General features: G+C 39.0%; 1 protein-coding gene across 1 annotated transcript in view; it reads left to right on the top strand.

The window, feature by feature from the left end:
• The window catches only part of CSF3R (colony stimulating factor 3 receptor), a 556,874-nt gene that overhangs the window by 460,798 nt on the left and 74,365 nt on the right, over window positions 1-21,711 (top strand). Inside the window, exon 14 of the mRNA XM_044089705.1 lies at window positions 2,153-2,246. Within this exon, the coding sequence (XP_043945640.1) occupies window positions 2,153-2,246 (94 nt within the window). The remainder of the gene's footprint in view (window positions 1-2,152; window positions 2,247-21,711) is intronic.

The raw sequence follows: 21,711 nt of genomic DNA, 5'->3' as shown, positions 1-21,711 counted from the left end.
CAAAGAAAATGGGCTCTGAACAAATGGGCTTCACTGGGTATTAAGCAAAACCCCCTTTCCATGGAAAGACTTGGGAGAAAGGTTCCAACACATTACAAACAGTTTTAAACAGAGATTCAGTAATGTACATGGACAGACATTCAGTAATATACATGAACAGACATTCAGTAATATACATGAACAGACATTCAGTAATGTACATGAACAGACATTCAGTAATATACATGAACAGACATTGAGTAATGTACATGAACAGACATTCAGTAATATACATGAACAGACATTCAGTAATATACATGAACAGGCATTCAGTAATGTACATGAACAGACATTCAGTAATATACATGAACAGACATTCAGTAATATACATGAACAGACAGTGAGTAATGTACATAAACAGACATTCAGTAATGTACATGAATAGACATTCAGTAATGTACATGAACAGACATTCAGTAATGTACATGAACAGACATTCAGTAATATACATGAACAGACATTCAGTAATATACATGAACAGACATTCAGTAATGTACATGAACAGACATTCAGTAATATACATGAACAGACATTCAGTAATGTACATGAACAGACATTCAGTAATGTACATGAACAGACATTCAGTAATATACATGAACAGACATTCAGTAATATACATGAACAGACAGTGAGTAATGTACATAAACAGACATTCAGTAATGTACATAAACAGACATTCAGTAATGTACATGAATAGACATTCAGTAATGTACATGAACAGACATTCAGTAATATACATGAACAGACATTCAGTAATATACATGAACAGACATTCAGTAATGTACATGAACAGACATTCAGTAATATACATGAACAGACATTCAGTAATGTACATGAACAGACATTCAGTAATATACATGAACAGACATTGAGTAATGTACATGAACAGACATTGAGTAATGTACATGAACAGACATTCAGTAATATACATGAACAGACATTGAGTAATGTACATAAACAGACATTCAGTAATGTACATGAACAGACATTCAGTAATATACATGAACAGACATTCAGTAATATACATGAACAGACATTCAGTAATGTACATGAACAGACATTCAGTAATATACATGAACAGACATTCAGTAATATACATGAACAGACAGTGAGTAATGTACATAAACAGACATTCAGTAATGTACATAAACAGACATTCAGTAATGTACATGAATAGACATTCAGTAATGTACATGAACAGACATTCAGTAATATACATGAACAGACATTCAGTAATATACATGAACAGACATTCAGTAATGTACATGAACAGACATTCAGTAATATACATGAACAGACATTCAGTAATGTACATGAACAGACATTCAGTAATATACATGAACAGACATTGAGTAATGTACATGAACAGACATTGAGTAATGTACATGAACAGACATTCAGTAATATACATGAACAGACATTCAGTAATATACATGAACAGACATTCAGTAATGTACATGAACAGACATTCAGTAATATACATGAACAGACATTCAGTAATATACATGAACAGACATTCAGTAATATACATGAACAGACATTGAGTAATGTACATAAACAGACATTCAGTAATGTACATGAGCAGACATTCAGTAATATACATTAACAAGTACACATACATTTTCTAATTAGGTTACAGTCATATGAAATAAAGGAAACTATTACAGTATAAAAGATAATAATGCAGTTAGTAAATATTGAATATTGAGCAACTGAAGAGGTGGGTTTGTCAAATAATATGTTGTGACAGAGGTGAGGTGGTGAATAGTATTGCAAAACTATGTACATGGCTGGCAGAACTTAATAAAACTGTTAAGGTATTAGTGAAGACTGGCTGTGAGGCATAGGATTCTGAGGAAAGAGAAATGGTCTAACAATATGTGAAGCTGAAGATTACAGTGGCATTCATCCAGGAAATATTCAGAACAGATCCATGATCTGCCAGGTGAAGTTTTAGTTGTGTTTTAATAAGTAACGTTTTTGAATGGATTTCACTGGGGCATTATGTGGTTCCATAGTGTAATACTATTTTAGTATAGTCACCTGCCGTATTCTACACAAGACATAACTGAATGCAATCCCCTAAAAGAGTAACTACTCTGTTCTTTTTCAGGTGATGGAGATCTTATATCACTTGTGTTGCCCTGCTGCTTGATTCTCTTTCTAGTCTCAGTTGTGATAACACTAATGTGCTACAACTGTAACACGTAAGCTGATTTACTATATCTAGTATTATTGCAAAGTTCTATGCTGTAACGGAGCTATTTCTATAAGAAATGTTTTTTCTGTAATGTCACTGAATCTAAAAAGGTAGCTATTTTAGGAGGTGTATGCTAAAGAAATGCATAGAATGTTTATTTTCGAAGTAACACATAGCATAATAAATGTGAATCGACATGAAACATCAATGCATAATTGTCTAACATAGAGTAAAAAAAAAAACAGTTGCAAAAAGTATCAGTAGCAGTTCATTATTATATTTCAAGATAAATTTAACCTTTGCCACCCCAGACAATGGCACTACATATCACTAACAAGAAAAAACTGTATTATAAGCAGTTTCGGTATTAAGCAGCCTAACACATGAATTCCTGTATCACGATCTCCGCCTACAATTTACAAATTAAGCCACTTACATTATTTCTGTGTAATTGCTATACTTGGTAGCAAATAAAACCACTTTAACAGAAAACCTAAAACCAATTGTATAAAGTAAAAATGTGTTGTGAAAGTACCACCTGTGAAACTACAATGGACAGGACTTATGATCTTGAATCTAACCCACTGCCCATCAGTAAATTGTCTAAACCTGAAAATCTGATAGCCTCTGGGGTATGGTCACTCAAGCCATAATACTGATATTAAATAGATTAAAGTATAAAAGGCATACACATATGAATCACTAAAGAACTCACCAAGTACATTTCTGCTCTGAGCATGGTCTGCACCATCCACACCCAAGAATAGGCTTCACACCAAATATCCCACCAAGCAGAATCTTTGATCTACCTCCCCAGCCCCCTTCCTCATCACTCTCTGGATTTCATTGCCTTTCAGTGCTGACTTGCTGAAAGTAACCTGTGCTTTGAATAAACTTTCACATTCACAGGCACAAACACCCAAAAACAGACACACACACACACACACACACACACACACACACACACACACACACACACACACACACACACACACACATGTTCATTTTCAGGGAAGGCTGGTAATATTACCTAACACTATAGCCTAGGTAATAAACTGTCACCATACCTGATTGTATGACTGGGGAACTACCAGTTACTATTTCATTCTTATCAATAAGCCCAGTCTTTATAAACCCAAATGGTAGAGTGTAACAGAACAATCTGACCAATCATAGGTGGATGCCTACAGCTTGATACCATTTACCAATAAATAGCCTCTTATTAGTAAGAAAACAGATAATTATCAAACATGAGTAATTGAAATACTTGAAAAAAAATGAGTAGTACAGTTAACAGTTAAACGATCAGATAAGTATGAATTGTACAGAGAAAACACAAAATGATCACTTTGACCAAATAGATTACAAGAAAGAAAAGCATTCTTCTACAGCTAACTTTTCTGCTAGCTGTCTCTTAAGCTACAGGTGAACACATTTCCCGACAAAGACATAAGTGCAAAAATAAAAATTCTAAGGTCTTTGCATCACAAGATCCAGTGTATTTGCTCAGCTTCTTCACAGTTCTGACTATTCATTCAACTATTTTGGTAATATCTTTTCCATACAGAGCCCACAGATACAATTAAGTAGAGTCACATTTACTTGCTTATAATTGTGTTTTCCTGCTCTTGCTATCTCCATTCTAATTTTGTTTTTACAGCTCTTTAGCCTTCTAGGTTAAGAATAGTCACTGATCATTTATTCACATGGCAGGGTGATCACAGAGTCTGTTTACATGTTCACAGGTTCATAGGTAGTTACTAGTTATGCAGTCCAAGAAACCATTAAGAAGCATAACTCAAATTGTCAATTGCCCTAAAGTACTGCCTGGTTGAGTGAATTGCTCATGGTCACACAGCAGACAAATGAAGGGTAAAGGAATTAAAACTTGTACTACAAGAAGTAGCTCATTAATAGGTCATATCCATAGTCTTTGTCACTGGACATCTGCTAAGCATTTCACATCTAACATATAACTTATATTTCCAGCAAAAGGTAACCACAGACTTCATATACTTTTTTATACATTGCATAAAAAAAGTCACACATCTTCATGCCTTTTCATACCACTCAAAATGTGTATTGTAGATTCAATTACATCTTCTTATTTTATTTGCTGTGGGTTTTATAAGGCTTAAGTGTAGCTTATAAAGCTGGTATAATCTGGATAAAAAACAATGGTAGATTTATTCTCAAGTATTGCATCTTCTGCCTCTCTCTGTATTCCTCAAGCAAGTTTCCTTGAGACAGCCCCAGGCAATGACATTTGAAATGAGAGCTCATTCTTTTAGTACACTGTCCCTGATAGTCATGCTATGTGACTGCAATGTAAAGTCCATCTAAGAAGCTTTCTGTTTTTCCACTTTGGTTGTGGTCTGTAGCCTTGGTGAATTTTATGACACACAAATAGGATTAAAGCTTTTGTAGAATACAAACTTTGCCCAGACTCACCCTTTCTACAGCTGTATAAGATTCCTTTCTGGGCTAAAAGCTGTGCATGGGATTTACTATGGCATGCTCTTCTCTCTCTAATGGAACATAAAGAATACGCCCCTCAATATATGATATGAACCCACACAATAAATATCTGGCTATAGTTAGGACTGGATGGAATAGGAGTTCATCTAATGCCTCTTTAAGCATTTGGAATGCTTGCACATTGATGTCCTGACAAGCTAGTCTAGTTTACTGGTCAGGTCTGTATGGAGACTGGCTTTTATACTATAGTGAGAAAAAAATCCTATAGAACCCCACTTTACCTAGAAACAATTAATCTCTTTCTTACTAGGTGTAGGATATACTTGAATAGCCTCCACCTTGGTGGGCTTTGACAACATCTTACCACCACCCAGTCTGTGACATGGATAAGACACTTCTGCCATTCCTACCTGACACTTGTTGGACATAATAGTTAACCTTGTCCTTTTCAGTGTGGCATCAGCTCCATAACATGTTGAACATGTTCTTGCTGGGACCAGCTGTAAACGCAATATCATCCACATAAGGAAATGCACAATCCCCATCTCCTACCAGTGTGTGATCGACCAACATCTGAATGGTTGCTGGAGCATTTTTCATCACAAAGGGCATCTTTGTTAACTCATATTATCCAAAAAAAGAGTCATAAAAGCTGACCTTTCCTGCACTGAAATCATTGACTTCAATAATTGCTTTAGTTTCTGGTGTCATTTAAAGGGGATCTAGTTCTTGTCAGCCTTGGAGGACATGATCGATATACCTTGATGCTTTGTTAGGGATGGCCTTCATCTTCCATCCCTAGGATTTCGGCTACTGGCAAAGGCTCTTGCCAACCCTTAGTGCCTTTTTTAGGCAACATCACAAGGACAAAATTCCTAACCTAAAAATATAATCAAAAAACAACCTCAAGGTTATGCTGCTAAACGCTAGAAGTCTTACCATGAAACTGCACTCACTGGAAGTAGTCCTCATCTCAGAAGATGCTGACATCTGTGCAGTCACAGAGACCTGTTTCAAGGCTATGGAGAGCACCCCCAGCCATACCAGGTTACAGATGTTACCACACGTTCAGACCACGAATGGAAGGCATGAAAACTAAAGGAGCGGTGTATCAATATTCATTAAAGATAAATACACCTCCAGATTGGTTAAACAGTATGATTCCCTGGAAATACTTCAGGTCCAACTAACTGTTGATAGGACATCTATTCAAGTCATTCCCAGCAACAGGACACCCACTCTACCTACATAGATCTACTGAAATCAATCAAGATACATCCAACCACTGTGGTTCTGGGTGATTTTAATTACCCATCCACTGACTGGGTAAACTACTCATGCTCAACCTCACTTGCTCAAAGGTTCCTCAAGTTCATTAACTCCAACGCCCTGGACCAACTGGTGGACACCCCAACTAGGGGCGCCAGCATCCTGGATCTAGTGCTTACCCATATGGGGGGCTGCTGTAGCACCCCTAATGTGAGGTCTTCCCTTGTCAGATCTGATCACAAATCAATCTCATTCAAAGTTAACTATCACACCTGATCCCCCCCCCCCCCGCCAGCAGCATCTAAACTAAAAAAACTTCTCCAAAGCAGATTATATTTATTTATTTTTATTTCCAGTTTGATGACCGGGGAGGTCCACTTGGCTTAGGGGGGTCGTTTTCAGTGGAGGCCTGGGGAGAAAAGCTCTGCATTACATAGTTAAGTTACAGATACAATCAGAGTAAAGTAAAAACAGTTACAATTACAAGTACATTTTATGTTAGAGACTGGAATTCTTCTTTGGTTACATAGCAATTAAATATATAAGATGGCAGTAATGACTTCAATGGAAAAGAGAGTAATGACTTTATTGAAAGAGAGAGGAAAGGTGGAAAGGCTATTTACAATATATACATTATGAAAATATTGTTAGATTAGCTTGCATTCAGAGTTAGCCAGGTGTTTAGTAATTCAGGATGGAGTAGGGTGATTAGTAGGCTAGGTAGGGAGAATGCAGCTGCATTTCCAATTAGAAGAAAGGTAGGAATGGAGCTGGGATTTGAAATTATCAAAGTTTTCACAAGTCCTTAGTGAGGGGGGGGAAGAGAATTTCATTTTTTTAGCTAAGGAAAAGGATAGAAGAATCTGACCAGCAGGATGGTTGGGTTTGTGGACAATGATTAGGTTTTGGTGAGTGGATCTTAGAGTTCTGGGTCAGGTGTAGGGTTGTAAGATGTTGGTTATGGCAGAGCATTTAGTAGGATGAAATACTAGTCTGTGGGCTGTAGTAATTTGGAGGTAGTCTAGATAGCTGGTGAGTTCTAGCCAATTTAACAAGTGGAGGCCAGTGCAATGATGGGAGGAGTATTTGGCTTTGGTGACAAATTTTGAAATTTTATTATGACAGACTTCCAGTTTGGAGGAGAGAGAGGAAAATATGTTTGTTAGTAAAGGAGCACCATACATTAGTGAAGGAAGTAGATAGGTGGTGGCAAGAGTTTGTCTTGTAGAAGGAAAGAGAAATTGGATGTTTCTGTATAGCATTTCAGGTTTTACATGTTTTCTTTATGTTTTGCTGAATGTGAGTATCAGATTTTAGGTGTTCATCTATAGTTACCCCAAGTAGTTTAGCAAAGGGAACAACTTCTATGGTAGTGTTGTTTTGGATGATAATTTGGAATGAGTTTTTATCAAGAGGTAAGGGTTTTGAAGGAGAGAATAGTAATATTTTATATTTGTTGGCATTTAGAGAGAGAGGTGGTTTTGAAGCATCCAGTTCTCAGTGGTACAGAAGGCAGTTTGAGTCATTGTTCATAGATTGGTACCAGGCTATCGGCCCTAGGGTCTATACAAGCCTAGCCATAACATATCTCTGGCTATTTCTTCCCACAGTATTTACTTCCCTGGACCCCTGTCTAGCAGAGTGACTGACTTGATCCCTGGGGTGAATTTCCTATCTCCCATCCAGTCATCAATGTTCCTTTTCAAGAGGGCCAAAGAGGTGCTCTGTTTGACATGTTCATGGGTTCATAGGTTTATACTAGGCTATCTGCCCTAAGGCATTTATAAGCCTAGCCCAAATTTTTGTGGCTTACGCCACCCCTTATATGAAAAAATACTGTGCCCATTAGTTTGTTGTGCCTCTGTCCAGCAGTGACACAGAGATGATTCCCGGGATAAACCTACGATCTCCCATCCACAGGTCAAGATTTCTCTTGAACAGAGCCAGCGAGGTGCTCTGCCTCACATGGACCGGGATTTTATTCCACAGCATAGGGAGTCTCTGAGTGATAAATCTATCCCTCCAGCACATCCTATTTATATCCGTGCTAAGGTTTAAGTCGCTTGCTCTAGTGGTTTTGGTGGATTTGGATTTTTTGAGGTGGAGCATGTCCATTAATTCCGGGTTGGACATGGCCTTGTATGTCAGGCACATGTCACCTCTGAGCAGACGGTATGCAACTGAATAGAGCTGGAGTTTCTTCAATCTTTATCCTTTTGGTGAGGAACTTTTGGGGTCTCTCCAATTGCTGCAGATGTCGGGTGTGATACATCCCGAATGGGACATTGTACTTGATCATTGGTCTGATAAGTGAAGAGTACAGGGGAACAATGACCTCACTAGATCTGGATGTGAATCCCTTCATGATCAGGTGGGCAATGTAGAATGTTTTTCTAACCACTTTAGCAACGTGAGTGTCAAAAGAAAAGCCACTGTCAACCTGGGTCCCCAGGTCCCTGATAACCTCTTCTGTGCTTAGTGGATTGCCACCTATATGGTAGCTTGGGGTTACCTTGTTTTTCCCGAAGGGTATGACTATACATTTTTTGGCGTTTAACTTCAGGCCATGGCTCTGGCACCAGCTATCTGTTTCCGTGAGTCCCTTCTGAAGGATATCTGTGTCCAATGCACTTTCCACTATGGCGCCAGTTTGCAGTCGTCTGCAAACTTTGTCAGCCAAAGTCCTCCCATGTTGGCCTGTACTTCTGAGAAGTAGATGCCAAACAATAGGGGGCCAAGGACCGAGCCCTGTGGGACACCGCTTGTGACCGGCTTGGAGTCTGACATAGCGCCAGCAACTCTAACCCTGTGGGTTCTGTCCTTAAGCCAGTTTGCAACCCATCTTGTGACATATGGGTTTACATTTAAGCTGGTAAGTTTTTCTACAATACCCGAGTGTGGTATTGTGTCGAAGGCCTTTGCAAGGTCAAGGTAGGCTGTATGGACTGCCTTTCCCTCATCAATGGCCTTGGTGACTGTTTCAAAGAAGTCGACCAAGTTCAAAAGGCATGATCTGCCCTTGATGAAGCCAAACTGGGTCGGGTCCAATGTCTGCAAGTCCCCTATATCTTTGTTTATGAGCTCCATTATGATCCTCTCCATAGCTTTGCAGACTAGACTTGTTAAGCTTATGGGGCGGTAATTACCAGGGTCCGTAGAGGCACCGCCTTTGTGGAGTGGGACCACAGTTGCCGTCGCCACTCCTTGAGCATGTATCCTGTGGTAAGGCTGAGATTAAACAGCTGCCTTATGTGCGGGTTTAATTCCTCATTTAGCTCGTGTAGCACACAGCCGGGGACACCATCCGCTCCCATTGATGCTGTGTTTTTAGCTTTAGAGAGAGCAGCTTTCACCTGCGCATTTGAGATGTCTGGGAGGCTACACTCTGCTGGGATAGTTATCTCTCCTTTAGGGGGGGAGAGGGGTTGAAGTTTGCACTGAACCTGTCTGCCAGTATGTTGGCAATGTCTGTGGGTTCAGTGATTTTTGTATCATTTTGGACTAATTCTGAGCATATCTGGGAGTTTCCACCCAGGTTCCTAACATAGCTGAAAAAGGCCTTATGATTGTCCTTTGAATCCATGGCAATTTTTCTCTCAAAATTGGCCTTAGTTGATTTTATGAGTGCTCGTATTTTTTTTACTAATAATGATCAGGGGTGACTTCCCTTTTATGGATTTTGTTCTATCATGTAATAGCTTTCTCCTCTTATTGTAAAGTTTGTTAATGGCTGGGGTCCACCAGACTGGACGTTTGCCCTTTGTGGAAAGAGTCTTGGTTTTATTTGGGATTGCCTGATCCATGCAGTCCTGGAGGTGTTCATAGAAGGCATTTGTAAGGGCTTCTGCAGCTTGGGTTTTGGTTTCCACTGGCTCAGGGGCCTTGAAGGATACCACACCAGTCTTGAGTAGTGTGAAGTTTGCTTTAGAGAAGTTCTTCACTGTGGTCTTTTTTGTTTGGGGTGGGGGCGGGATGTGGATTTCCAGTGAGATTAGTTTATGATCAGATCTCACCAATGAGGGATATACTTCCGGTGTAGAGCATTTTGTCCCCATGTTTGTGATAATGAGATCTAGTATATTTTCTCCTCTCGTGGGAACAGTGACTAGCTGTTCCATGGCATTTGAATTTATGAACTCCAGGAACCATTGGGCTAGAAAGTATGGGCAGTCTATTGCAGTCTAGGGAGCTTCTGGGTCAGGAACCTATCCCTCCAGCATGTTTTGTTCATTGTGGTGACAAGGTTTAGATCCCTGAAGCATGTGCCTCTGAAGGATTGGGATTTCTTTAAGTGTAGCATGTCCAACAGCTCTGGGTTTGACTTGGCCTTGTATGTTAAGCAGAGATCGCCTCTGATTAGACGATATGCGACAGAGTATAGGTGAAGTTTTTTAGATGGTCAGCATAGGGCATCTGCTTTAGGCCTGTGATTCTTTTAGTGAGGTATTTCTGCGGCCATTCCAGTTGTTGCAGATGTCTTGAGAGGTACATACCAAACGGGATGTTGTATTCTATAGTGGGTCTAATGAAGGATGAGTACAGTGGGACAATGACCTCCTTTTTTCTGGATGAAAAGCCCTTAGTGGTGAGGTGTGTCACATAGAAGGATTTCCTGACTGTTGTGGTGATGTGGTTATGGAAGATGAGACCACTGTCCACCTGTGTCCCTAAGTCTCTTATCACACTTTTAGTGTTTAGTGTACTGCCACCTATGTGGTAATTCATGGGCACATGTTTTTTCCCAGAGGGGATAACTATACATTTCACGGCATTGAGCTTGAGCCCATGGCTCTGACACCAATCATCTATTTCTGTGAGGCCCTTTTGTAGAATATCCACATCACTTGGGGATTCAATAATGGCTCCCAGTTTGCAGTCATCTGCGAACTTTGTTAGCCAGAGTCCCTTAGTGTTGGCCTGTACTTCAGAGAAGTAGATGCCAAACAAGAGCGGTCCTCACTGAGGGTTAGAGTCTGAGCAGACTAAAGTTGAGTCATCAGCATATTGTACTATTTTTTATGGCTGCGTGGAAATCATTGATAAATATGTTAAACAACATTGGACCGAGTATGGATCCCTGGAGTACCCCAGTAGGGGTAGGAAGGAAGGTTGAGGTGCCTTTTCCCCATTTCACAGCTTGAGATCTGTCGGAGAGGTAGCTTGAGAACCAGGCTAAGGTGTTCTGAGAGCAATTAAGGCTAGAAAGATGGCTCAAGAGATGGGTGTGGGAGATAGTATCAAATGCCTTGGAGAGATCTAGTAGAACTGTTGATACTATCCTTCAAAGGGATGGTATAATTAGCTTCACTGCACCCTCCCCAGACAGAACTGGCAGCTATGATGAGTCCTACACCAATGCTTTTTACAAACGCCTGTATAACTGCATTGATGCGGCCATACCTGATAGTACCAAAACAAGTTCTTCAAGGAAGAGCAAACCTGCTGGTGGACAACTGCCATTAACAGGCTTTACAACAAGAGGAAGAAATTGTTGCCCAAAAGTTAGAGGGAGCAGGCCCTAAACTGGAAACACTCCCTCCTCAGCTTAAACAAGCAAATAAGACTTCTTGTGAAGTCCTCCAAAGCAAACTATGAATCCAAATTAGCATCCTCGACTAAGGATAACAGTAAGGCGTTCTTTAGTAACATCCCTAGTCTAAAAGGTAAGACCCAGATTTATGCCATACTTGTAGCTAATGATACCACAATCTGTGGACACAGCAAACCTGTTAGCTAACAGTTTCTCTGAAAACTTCACTGCCCTAGCCCCACCACACATATCAACCCCATGGCATTCCTTCCACCTGTCTCCCACCTCGTATCTCTAGACAGCAGGCTGTATATACCCTCTCTAAGGCCAAAAACACAACATCTATGGGACCTGATAACATCCCAGGCTTAGTCCCACATGAGCTCCAACAAGAACTAGCAACACCATTAGATACTCTTTTCAATCATAGTCTAAGCACCAGCTTCATCCCAGCTGAATGGAAAATAGCCACCGTTATCCCCTTGCACAAAGGTGGTGCTTCCACTGACCCTGGGAACTATAGACCTATTGACCTGACTAGCCTTATCTGCAAAGTCATGGAGCAAATCATCATGACCTTATTAACAAAGATATAGATAATCTCCAAACACTTGGCCCTCCTCAGTTTAGATTTGTCAAATGGAGATCATGCCTGTTAAACCTGGTGGGCTTCTTCAAGACAGTCACCAGAGCCCTGGATGAGGGGAAAACTGTGCATACGGCCTACCTGGACTTGACCAAGGTTTTTGACACTATTCTCCACTCAGGCATTATTGACAAACTCACCCAGCTAGGTATCAACTCTTACATAGTTAGGTGGGTCACCGATAGAACCCATACAGACAAAATAGGGGAATCCACCTCCAACAGCAGACCAGTAGCCAGTGGTGTTCCACAGGGGTCAATCCTGGGGCCTCTACTGTTTGGAATCTATTTCTCTGAAGTACAAACAAAAACTAAAGGTCTGTGGCTGACATTTGCTGACAGCTGCAAACTGGGAGTGGTCATACAATCCCCAAATGATGTTAACATCCTACAATAGGGTCTTAAGCAAACAAACGACTGCTGCCAAAATCACAGCCTTAAACTCAATGCAAAAAATGTATTATCATCCCTTTCAGTAAGAGCGATGTTCCGGCAAACTACCATATCAATAGAAACACCCTAAGCATGCACTCAGTGGTGAGAGACATGAGCACACAGGTTGATAGCAACCTAACCTTTGATCACCATGTCTCCACTGTGGTAAGAAGGGCATTCTATATTGCTTATGTCAGAAGTAAGGGCATTGCCTCCAGAAAAAAAAAAGTTATACCCTCCCTGTACTCTTCCCTCACCTGACCCATAATTGAGTACAAAACCCCTTTTGGTATATACCTTTCCAAGCACCTGTAGCAATTGCAGAGACCACAAAGGTTTCTCACAAGGAGAATTCAAGGTCTTCAGCATCTGTCCTACGTGGATCAGCTGAAATCACTTTCACTTTACTCTGTTTCATACAGACTTCTCAGAGGCAATCTCTGCCTTGTGTATAAGGCATTCACTGACTCTGCTTTATTGGAAGTGTTGCATATCCATAAGTCCAATGGCTCATGGGTTACTCACTCTAAAGAACTTAACCTGGTATGTGACAGCATCAGAACCTACTGGAGGGACAGATTTGTCTCCCAGAGGTTAGCACACCCATGGAACAGACTCACAATTCATGTAAAGCACAGCACCTCTTTGGCCCTCATCAAGTGCAGTCTGGACAATTGGATAGTTAACCATAAATTCACCCTGGGGGTTCCACCTGTGTCTCTTTTGGACAGGGGCAATAGGTGCTGATAGTGGAAACAAGGGCAGAACTTAGTGAGGCTTGTAAGGGCCCTAGGGCCATTAGCCTAGTAACTTCCAATTATCCTATGATCCTATGACTGCTGCTGGTATCAGGGTACTTGCCAATAACTTTTGGTTAGGGCAATAGTAATTAGATACTAAGCCCCACCAACTGACCTTCAACTATCCTGGGCTCAGGGTAAGCATCTGAGTCTGTGTGACTAATTCATTTTCTGTAACCTACATATAACCAGGTGCTGACATCTTTCTTTGGCACCAGCACCACTGGTGAGGATCAGGGACTGTTGAACTTCTGGATTACACCAGATCTTACATCTCTATCAGTGCCTCTCTCAATGTCTGATTAATTCACTCAGGTATCCTACAGGGGACAGTTTTGAGCCCTGTGTTGAACTGTTCCGCCACCAGGTGAACACTTCCTGACTTACCAGTAAACATGTCCACTGACTCCTACAGTATTACCTGTATCTTGTGAATCCAGGTAGGTGGTGCAACACATTTCCCCCTTTGTTTCCTTCTGTAACCCACTGCAGATGCAGTATTCCCCTGTCATAGGAGAGCTTATAGGGTCATAGACCTTTATTAGGCATGCAGTCCAGGAGATCATTAATGAGCCCAACTCAAATTCTCAATTGCCTTTAAGCAATGTCTTGTTAAGTGACTTGCTCAAGGTCACACAATAGGCAAATGAAGGCTGAAGGAGTCAAACACTGTACTACGGGAAGTTTCAATAAAGTTTGTGCTTCTGCTCCTTGTCCGACAGCTCTACTATGTAATTAAAATCACTTAACTTTCTCACAATAGTGAAATAACCTTCCCATGATGCCTGCCATATGTAACAGGAATAACCAGCCTCAGTTTCTGCATACTTTCTGGTCCTGGCTGTCCTGTCATACCAGAACCTTTGCTGTTGTTGTGTGTTGTGCTAGGTTCTCTTGTACTATGGAATGATATTCACCAATTACACAAATTAAATCTAAGGGACCTTCAACTTGTGACCATACAGCAACTCAAAGGGCAAACATTCCAAGGCTTTCCTGGGGTATCTATCTGCATGGAAAGAGCAGATGTAGCAGGCATCTTCCCCACTCTAAAATTAATTGGACTGTAAATGTTATCAACATGGTCTTCAGGATAAAGTCTAATCTATTCACCAGACCATTGTTCTGTGAAGGGTAGAGATAGTTTTTTTCTTTGATCTTATAGTGCTTCCACAAACAGGCCAGCAGTTCTAACATAAAACTGATACCTCTGTCTGTTAACATTTCTCTTGGGAATACTATCCTGATGAATATTTTCATCATTGCAATTGCCATCTTCTCTGCCTCAAAAGAGGACAGACTGAATACCTCTGGATTTCTACTAAAATAGTCTACCACAACCAGAATATAGCTCTCACCTGTGGAGCTCAGGATATCAAGTGTCTCCAGAATGTCTATAGCTACTCTCTGAAATGATTCCTCAGTAATAGGCAAAGACACCAAAGTAGACTGCCAGGTGGGGGGGGGGGGTCCATCATATAGCCATTCATATTTATTAGATTGTCTTTTGTTCTTTGGGGTTTTGCTTTCTTTTTGGAACCTCCCTGCTACTGCTCTCTAACATCTGCTTACAATATTCTTATGCCCATATGGCCTGAAAAGGGAATATCATGGGCTCTGGCCAGAAGCCTATCAGTATGCCCTTGGTCACACCAGCTGCTCTATCACCTTTTCCCTTTAGCCCTCCTCTGGGAGTCCATTCTTTATACAATAATCCTTAGTCCTAGTATACGGTCTCCCCCTGACTTTCAGGATCAGAAGCCTCTTTGATTACCTATTTCAAGTTCTGTAAATAATGGTCTGAGATCCCAGCCGGTGTCATCTTCTTCTTTGTGACCCTCCCTAGCTCCCCCTCCAAAGGAAGTCTAGTATCTTCTGACAGTGGTGCTTCAAATTCAGAATTGCTAGTACTACTTAATTCTTCCTTTGAAGTGGCCCTTTCAAAGAGAAGTCCATTACCATTGTTGCACACACCCCCAGTAAAAACTACATCATTAGCCTTGACTTGAGGTGGAGGCATTGGCTGGGTCTCTTCCTTCGGCTTGCCCAACATACTTGTCTCCATACCAGGCTGTGAGTAACCACATTCAGAGCTTACCTGAAACAATCTTGTGTTGGTTTGTCATTTACTGAGCAATTGCCTGGTAAGAGAAGATTTATTTGGATTTATAGTTTATTTTTGCCTCAGTTTTTCACTGTCTGTAGAAAGAAAGGGATAGCTTGTAGACAGGAAGATTTATTTAGATTTATATTTTGTTTTATCTCTAATTTTTACTGTTTTTGCTAGAAAGGGATAGATTTTAGACATTCAAAAGCTAGGCATCTGAAAGGGCCTAGTTGGCTATTAATTCACATAGAAGGAAGGGAGGACAATCCTGGATTTGGTTTGTGATTTTTTGATCTTTACAGTTAAAAAGAGGTGCAACTATGAACGAACGTGACTAGCACAACTGGTATGCTAGGTCAGAGTGATGACTTTATTGTACTTAATTTCATATTTAGTTTGATATTGTTTATGTGATTTTTTTCATAGACATTGACTTAAAAATCTCTGAATTTTGTGGTAACTGATTTTGATTATCCTTTTATTTTAGAATTCTTTATTAATTTGCAGCTGAATATGGATTCCTTAAATGAGTATGCCATTACTGATTTGCTAAAGGACAATCATCTTGTACAGTGTAGTAGTCACTATGCATATTTAAAAGTAACACCTAATAGCACTAGTGACCTGTGTTCCTCATGTCAAAAACTGTAGGATTTGCTTACTGTTATTAGTAGTAAATCTAGACTTATTGATGATGATTGCACTTGTGCAATAGGCACAGCTTGGAGAACTGTTGTTACATATATTAATGACTGGACTGGTGAGATTAATAATGTTTGGCAAAGAGCAAATAGAGCACATTTAAGAAAGAATGAGTCCATTGCCTGTAAAGATCACTCAACCCATATGAAACAAGATAATGCCACTGACAACTTTGGAATAGTAGATAAAAGTATTCAGCTAACAGAGGATTCAGAGCATACAGAAGAAAATAAAAAAAACAGAACAAGTTCACAACAAATGAAGAAGAAAAAGAAACTGACTAATGTCTCTAATTCAACAAGAATACATACTAAAAAGACACTGATTTTTTATGTAACAACACACAGATTACAGGGAATGTTCTGTCAGAAAACCTTCAGTCTACAGAAAAAAGCATCAGTTTTTCTAAAAGAGAAGGTAGAAAAAAGAGGCAAGGTACAGGTGAAAAGAAGAAATCAAACCTGAACTTAGAAGAACTGAAGAACTGTAAAAAAAGAAGAGAAAGACCAAGAGAAAGACCAAAGATGACAACATGGTTTAAGCTGTTAAAGTACAAAGCCAGCAGGATGAGAATTGTTTGCTTGAACATGCAATCAGCAATGAAAAGAATGGAATTAATAAGACTAACGGTGATGAAGATCATTCCATTGTAACAATTATAAAGCAGAAATTATTGAATTACGAGTTGTAGATTCTTTGAATCTGGTCTAGTGATATACTTGTAATTGAAGACTCGGTTATTAGAGGAACAGATGCTTACATTTCACAGAGAAGAAAGCAAACACTGAATAGTGTTCTGCTTGCCAGGAGCAAAAATGCAGGGTGTGACAAAGGCCTTAGAATGCTTTGATGTAGGAAGTATGGAGCTGTTTTTATTTATGTTCGTACAATGATCTCATCTGCAAAAGACTCTATGACTGTTAGAAGGGCACTTATAGCCCTCTTAGACAGCATACCTTATACAGGTGTTAGGGAGTATTTTTCACAAATCACATACAAAAAGGAGAGTCGGGTCACCTTGATTGAAAATGTTTTTGGGGGTAAAATTGTACATGAAAAAATGTAAACGTGGAAATGTGTAGAGCATCCAAGCATAATTTGGGGCACACGTGTTTAGACAGGATGGTGTTCACTTGCCAAGACCGGGGAACAGAATTCTTGAAGCAGATATATTGCAGAATTTGACAAACATAAGACAAGATTTTTGCAAGGTCAAAAATTCAACAGTTCACAGCAACATTTGATGTATCTCTGGTGGATGTTAATGCTAGTGGAATAAGTAATAACATTTCTTACTGGAAAATTTGCTACATTGTCACACGATTGATGTATTTGTTTGTGAAATATCGATAAAGAACAATGAATGGAAATCAATTCTGTCAGGGTATAAATGTTTTTACTGTAACAGACATTCTAACAAAAGAAAACTCAGGTGGAAGTATTATGATGGGGATTAAAGGTTGTTATGAAACCTGTGATTATTACATTTTCAGTGATACTAATGCTATTGATTGTGTAGGGTTCCTATTAGATGACCGAAGATGCATTCTTTCGAATGCATCTTGGTCGAACTTGAAAAGACGAGAAGGCAAAATGACGAAGCGGCATATAAGCAAATTCTTTCCCTGGGAAAGAAATCACTTGGCTGCGTCCATTACTTTGCTGCTTTTGTCACTGTAGTATGATCTTGGAGTTGGTATATTTAAGTAGGGGGGTGTGGAGGGCACAACCCCCACGTCGGGAGTGTGGAGGGCAAAGCCCCACACTTTATGTTATGTTTTAAGTGTTTTTTTTTTTGTTTTTTTTTTTGGAACAGTGCTTTTTTTTTTCCTTGGAAAAAAATCGCTGATGTAAGCATTTGAGTTTGTAAGCTTTCGCTTACATGGGTTCGATAAATCATCGTTCGCTTTTCTAAGCGTTCGATGATTTAATTCAGACCCGATTGTGTAACTATGATAATGACAACAACCTTGGAACATATAATTATTGTAAGAGTGTATAGACCAATAAACATATGAAACAAAAATAAGAGTGTCTGAGATTTAAAATTACCATAAATAGACTGGAATTATATTGATTGTAGAACATTAAGAACCAAGAAACAACTGTTGCATATCACATACAATACATGAGATGAAAGTCCACAGTCTTTCTTTTTTATTTTAAATAAAGCTTGAAGTATCATGTGTGACATGTGTGACTTACTACATTCACAGGATATTATCCACGGCACCAACACTTCATTGGTTGTGATGGAAGTCAGTCAGCTAAAAGGCAAACTAACAAAACTGGTTAAGTTGCTAACACAAGTTAGCCAAGCTGACAAAGAATGGGTTCAACAGTGCTTCATGCAGGGATTCATATGGCTTCACCTGCTAGTGGAAAATGGAACGCTTTATGGCAATCTAGCATAGGAGGTGGAAAGGACCATATTGCATTTTGTCATTCATTCTGTATATAATGTCATGCATCTGTTGTGTTTTCCCCAGGATAAGACTGAAATGGATCCACTGGGATCAGTGCCATAGTTATATATATATATATATATATATATATATATATATATATATATATATACATGTGTGTGTGTGTGTGTGTAGTAAATATCATATATATATCTATATATTTATATCTATCTATCTATCTATATATATATATATATATATATATATATATATATATATATACTACATACACACACATATACGTGTGTGTGTGTGTGTGTGTGTGTGTGTGTGTGTGTGTGTGTGTGTGTGTATGGATCTCCTTTGGAAGCTAGAACTTTCAAAACTTTGAACTTCATATGGTCGAGACCATAACATCCAAGTTTTGAAAGTTCGAAACGTCAATAAAAAAATAAAAACATTTTTTTTTTTACATTTATGCAGGGGGGTAAGCCCCCCCTGCACTCTCCACACCCCCTGCTAATTAAATATACCAACTCTGAGATCGCACTACAGTGATGAGAATGGTAAATTTCCCATTCTACCCTGTAAAGCAATCTCCATTTAAACCATTCAAAGTTTCAAAACTTCAATGTTATGGTGTCAAACATATCAAGTTTGAAGTTTTGAAACTTTAAACTTCCAAAGTAGACCCACATAGTTTTATATATATATATATATATATATATATATATATATATATATATATATATATATATATATGGGTCTAGGACTATTCACTGAAAGCACATTTCACTGAAACACATTTGACTGTGGACAATTCACTGAAAGCTCAATTCACTGAAAACACAATTCACTGAAACATATTTCACTGAAAGTTATATATGGTCTTTTCCCCAATGTAGTGCGACCCTGGAGTTAGTATATATAGTAAGGGGGGTGTAAGGGTGTTGGGGGTGTAGCTCCCCACCTATTTTAAATATTTTGAACTATATACATGGATACTTGCAATTCCAATAGGTTATTCTTTTCTGAACATAATATATATCCAAACTATGTGGGGGGGCTACACCCTCCACACCCCCCTTTACACACACACACACAAATATATATATATATATATATATATATATATATATATATATATATATATATATATATATATATATATATATAAACTCTAGGGTCTCACTACAGTGGGGAAAAGGCCATATATAACTTTCAGTGAAATGTGTTTCAGTGAATTGTGTTTTCAGTGATTTGTGCACAGTCATTTGACTTTCAGTGAAATGTGCTTTCAGTGAATAGTCCTAGACCCATATATATATATATATATATATATATATATATATATATATATATATACACTCATTCATCTATGTATAGGCAATCTTCTATGATGTTGTTTTCCATTAAAAATCCATCCCATTTTCTTTACTACATATCCTTTACTTAGTACTTTTTTCTTATAATTATTTCTGTTCAAAAAGCATTTTGTTTCAAGCACATTTCATATGCTAAACATCTGTTATATACAAGTATGTTATTATTAAGCATCAGAATCTTTACAAATGACATGCCACAATAATGCACAAGTACTTTATCACTTTTAACTAGTGACGTCCCTTTTATCCTTTCATTTTTATTAATTTGCTTCTTTAGTACTTGCAATTAGAAACATATTTTTTGGCTCAATTGGTAGCCCAAATATAGTACTGCCAAACCTCATTTTCCTTTTATACTCATTAATGAATAGCTGTTTGTTCACACTCCTATATATTAGTTGGATCAGCTGTCTACTTCATATTGTCCTGATTTTTTTTCATGTATATGTTAAGATATCACTGATATTTTGTCCATATCTATCATCAACTTGCATACTTTAAAATTCTCTTAATTTATTAAACACTTCTGCCGTGACTCTCAAATTGCTATATCTACTTCTCATATTCACACATTTTTGTTTATCTCTTATTCACTCCATCTTCTATGTCCTAATATTATTTTGTCACAAACCTTGTAATAAAAAGAAGTTATGTACTCACCATAATGTTCCATCTGAATAGTTATACTTCATTTTCTGCAACCTGTGGGTATTCGGATCCATATCGGATCCGAGCCGGCAACACTTTATCAAGCATCTGCTCCAAGCTCCAAGCTCCTCCCCTTACCCATAATCCCTCACCTCTCCTACCTTCCCTCAGATCAAGTTTGCCACTAACCAAACTATTAGCAACTCAATAACGTTAACCTACAACAGGCCCAAGGGAAGGAGGGAGGGACAGTTGCAGAAAATGAAGTATAACTACTCAGATGGAATGTTATGGTGAGTACATAACGTCTTTATCTGAAGTAGTTAACTTCATTTATCTGCAACCTGTGGGACAGAGTCCCAATTACCAAAACTCCTAGGATGCCCTCATGGAAGGATATTCCTGAGCACCGCAGAGTCAAAGGATGCTCTCCCTGTAGAGATCAAATCCAACTTATAATGAGAGATAAATGTATGTGACCTTGCCCAGGTTGCTGCTGCACAGATATCATCCAGAGAAACCCTAGACCAAAAAGCAGCAGAAGTTGCCATAGATCTGGTGGAATGAGCTTTAATAGGACTAGGTGGGGATAGGCCTTTATCCCTATAGACTTGCAGTATACATTGTGTAATCCATCTGGCTAAGGAGACCTTGGAAATGGCCTTGCCTAAAAAGGGTCCAGAAAAGGCCACAAATAATTGGTCAGACTTACAAAATAGTTTAGTCCTGTGTAAATTGAAACAAAGCTGTCTATGAACATCTAGCAAGTGCAGCTTATATTCACCCTTGTTCTGGAAATTTGGAAAGAACACAGGCATATTAATCATCTGGTTGATATTAGATTCAGAAGCCACATTTGGTAAGAAAGAAGGGTTCATGCAAAGCAAGACCCAGTTTTTATGAAATATCAATTAGGGGGGCATGGCAGACAAAGCTTGGATCTCAGAAACCTTTTTAGCTGAAGTAATGGCCACTAAAAAGGCTGTCTTCCAGAACAGAAATTTTAAGTCTACTGACACTGCTGGTTCAAAAGGGGGTGCCACCAATACCTGCCTAACTAGAGTAAGG

The sequence above is a fragment of the Protopterus annectens genome, chromosome 1.part1, assembly GCF_019279795.1.
Source record: "Protopterus annectens isolate FY-2018-M chromosome 1.part1, PAN1.0, whole genome shotgun sequence".
Taxonomy (NCBI): Eukaryota; Metazoa; Chordata; order Ceratodontiformes; family Protopteridae; genus Protopterus; species Protopterus annectens.
Note: the sequence above shows the minus strand (reverse complement) of the source record. Positions and strands in the feature narration are given on the sequence as shown.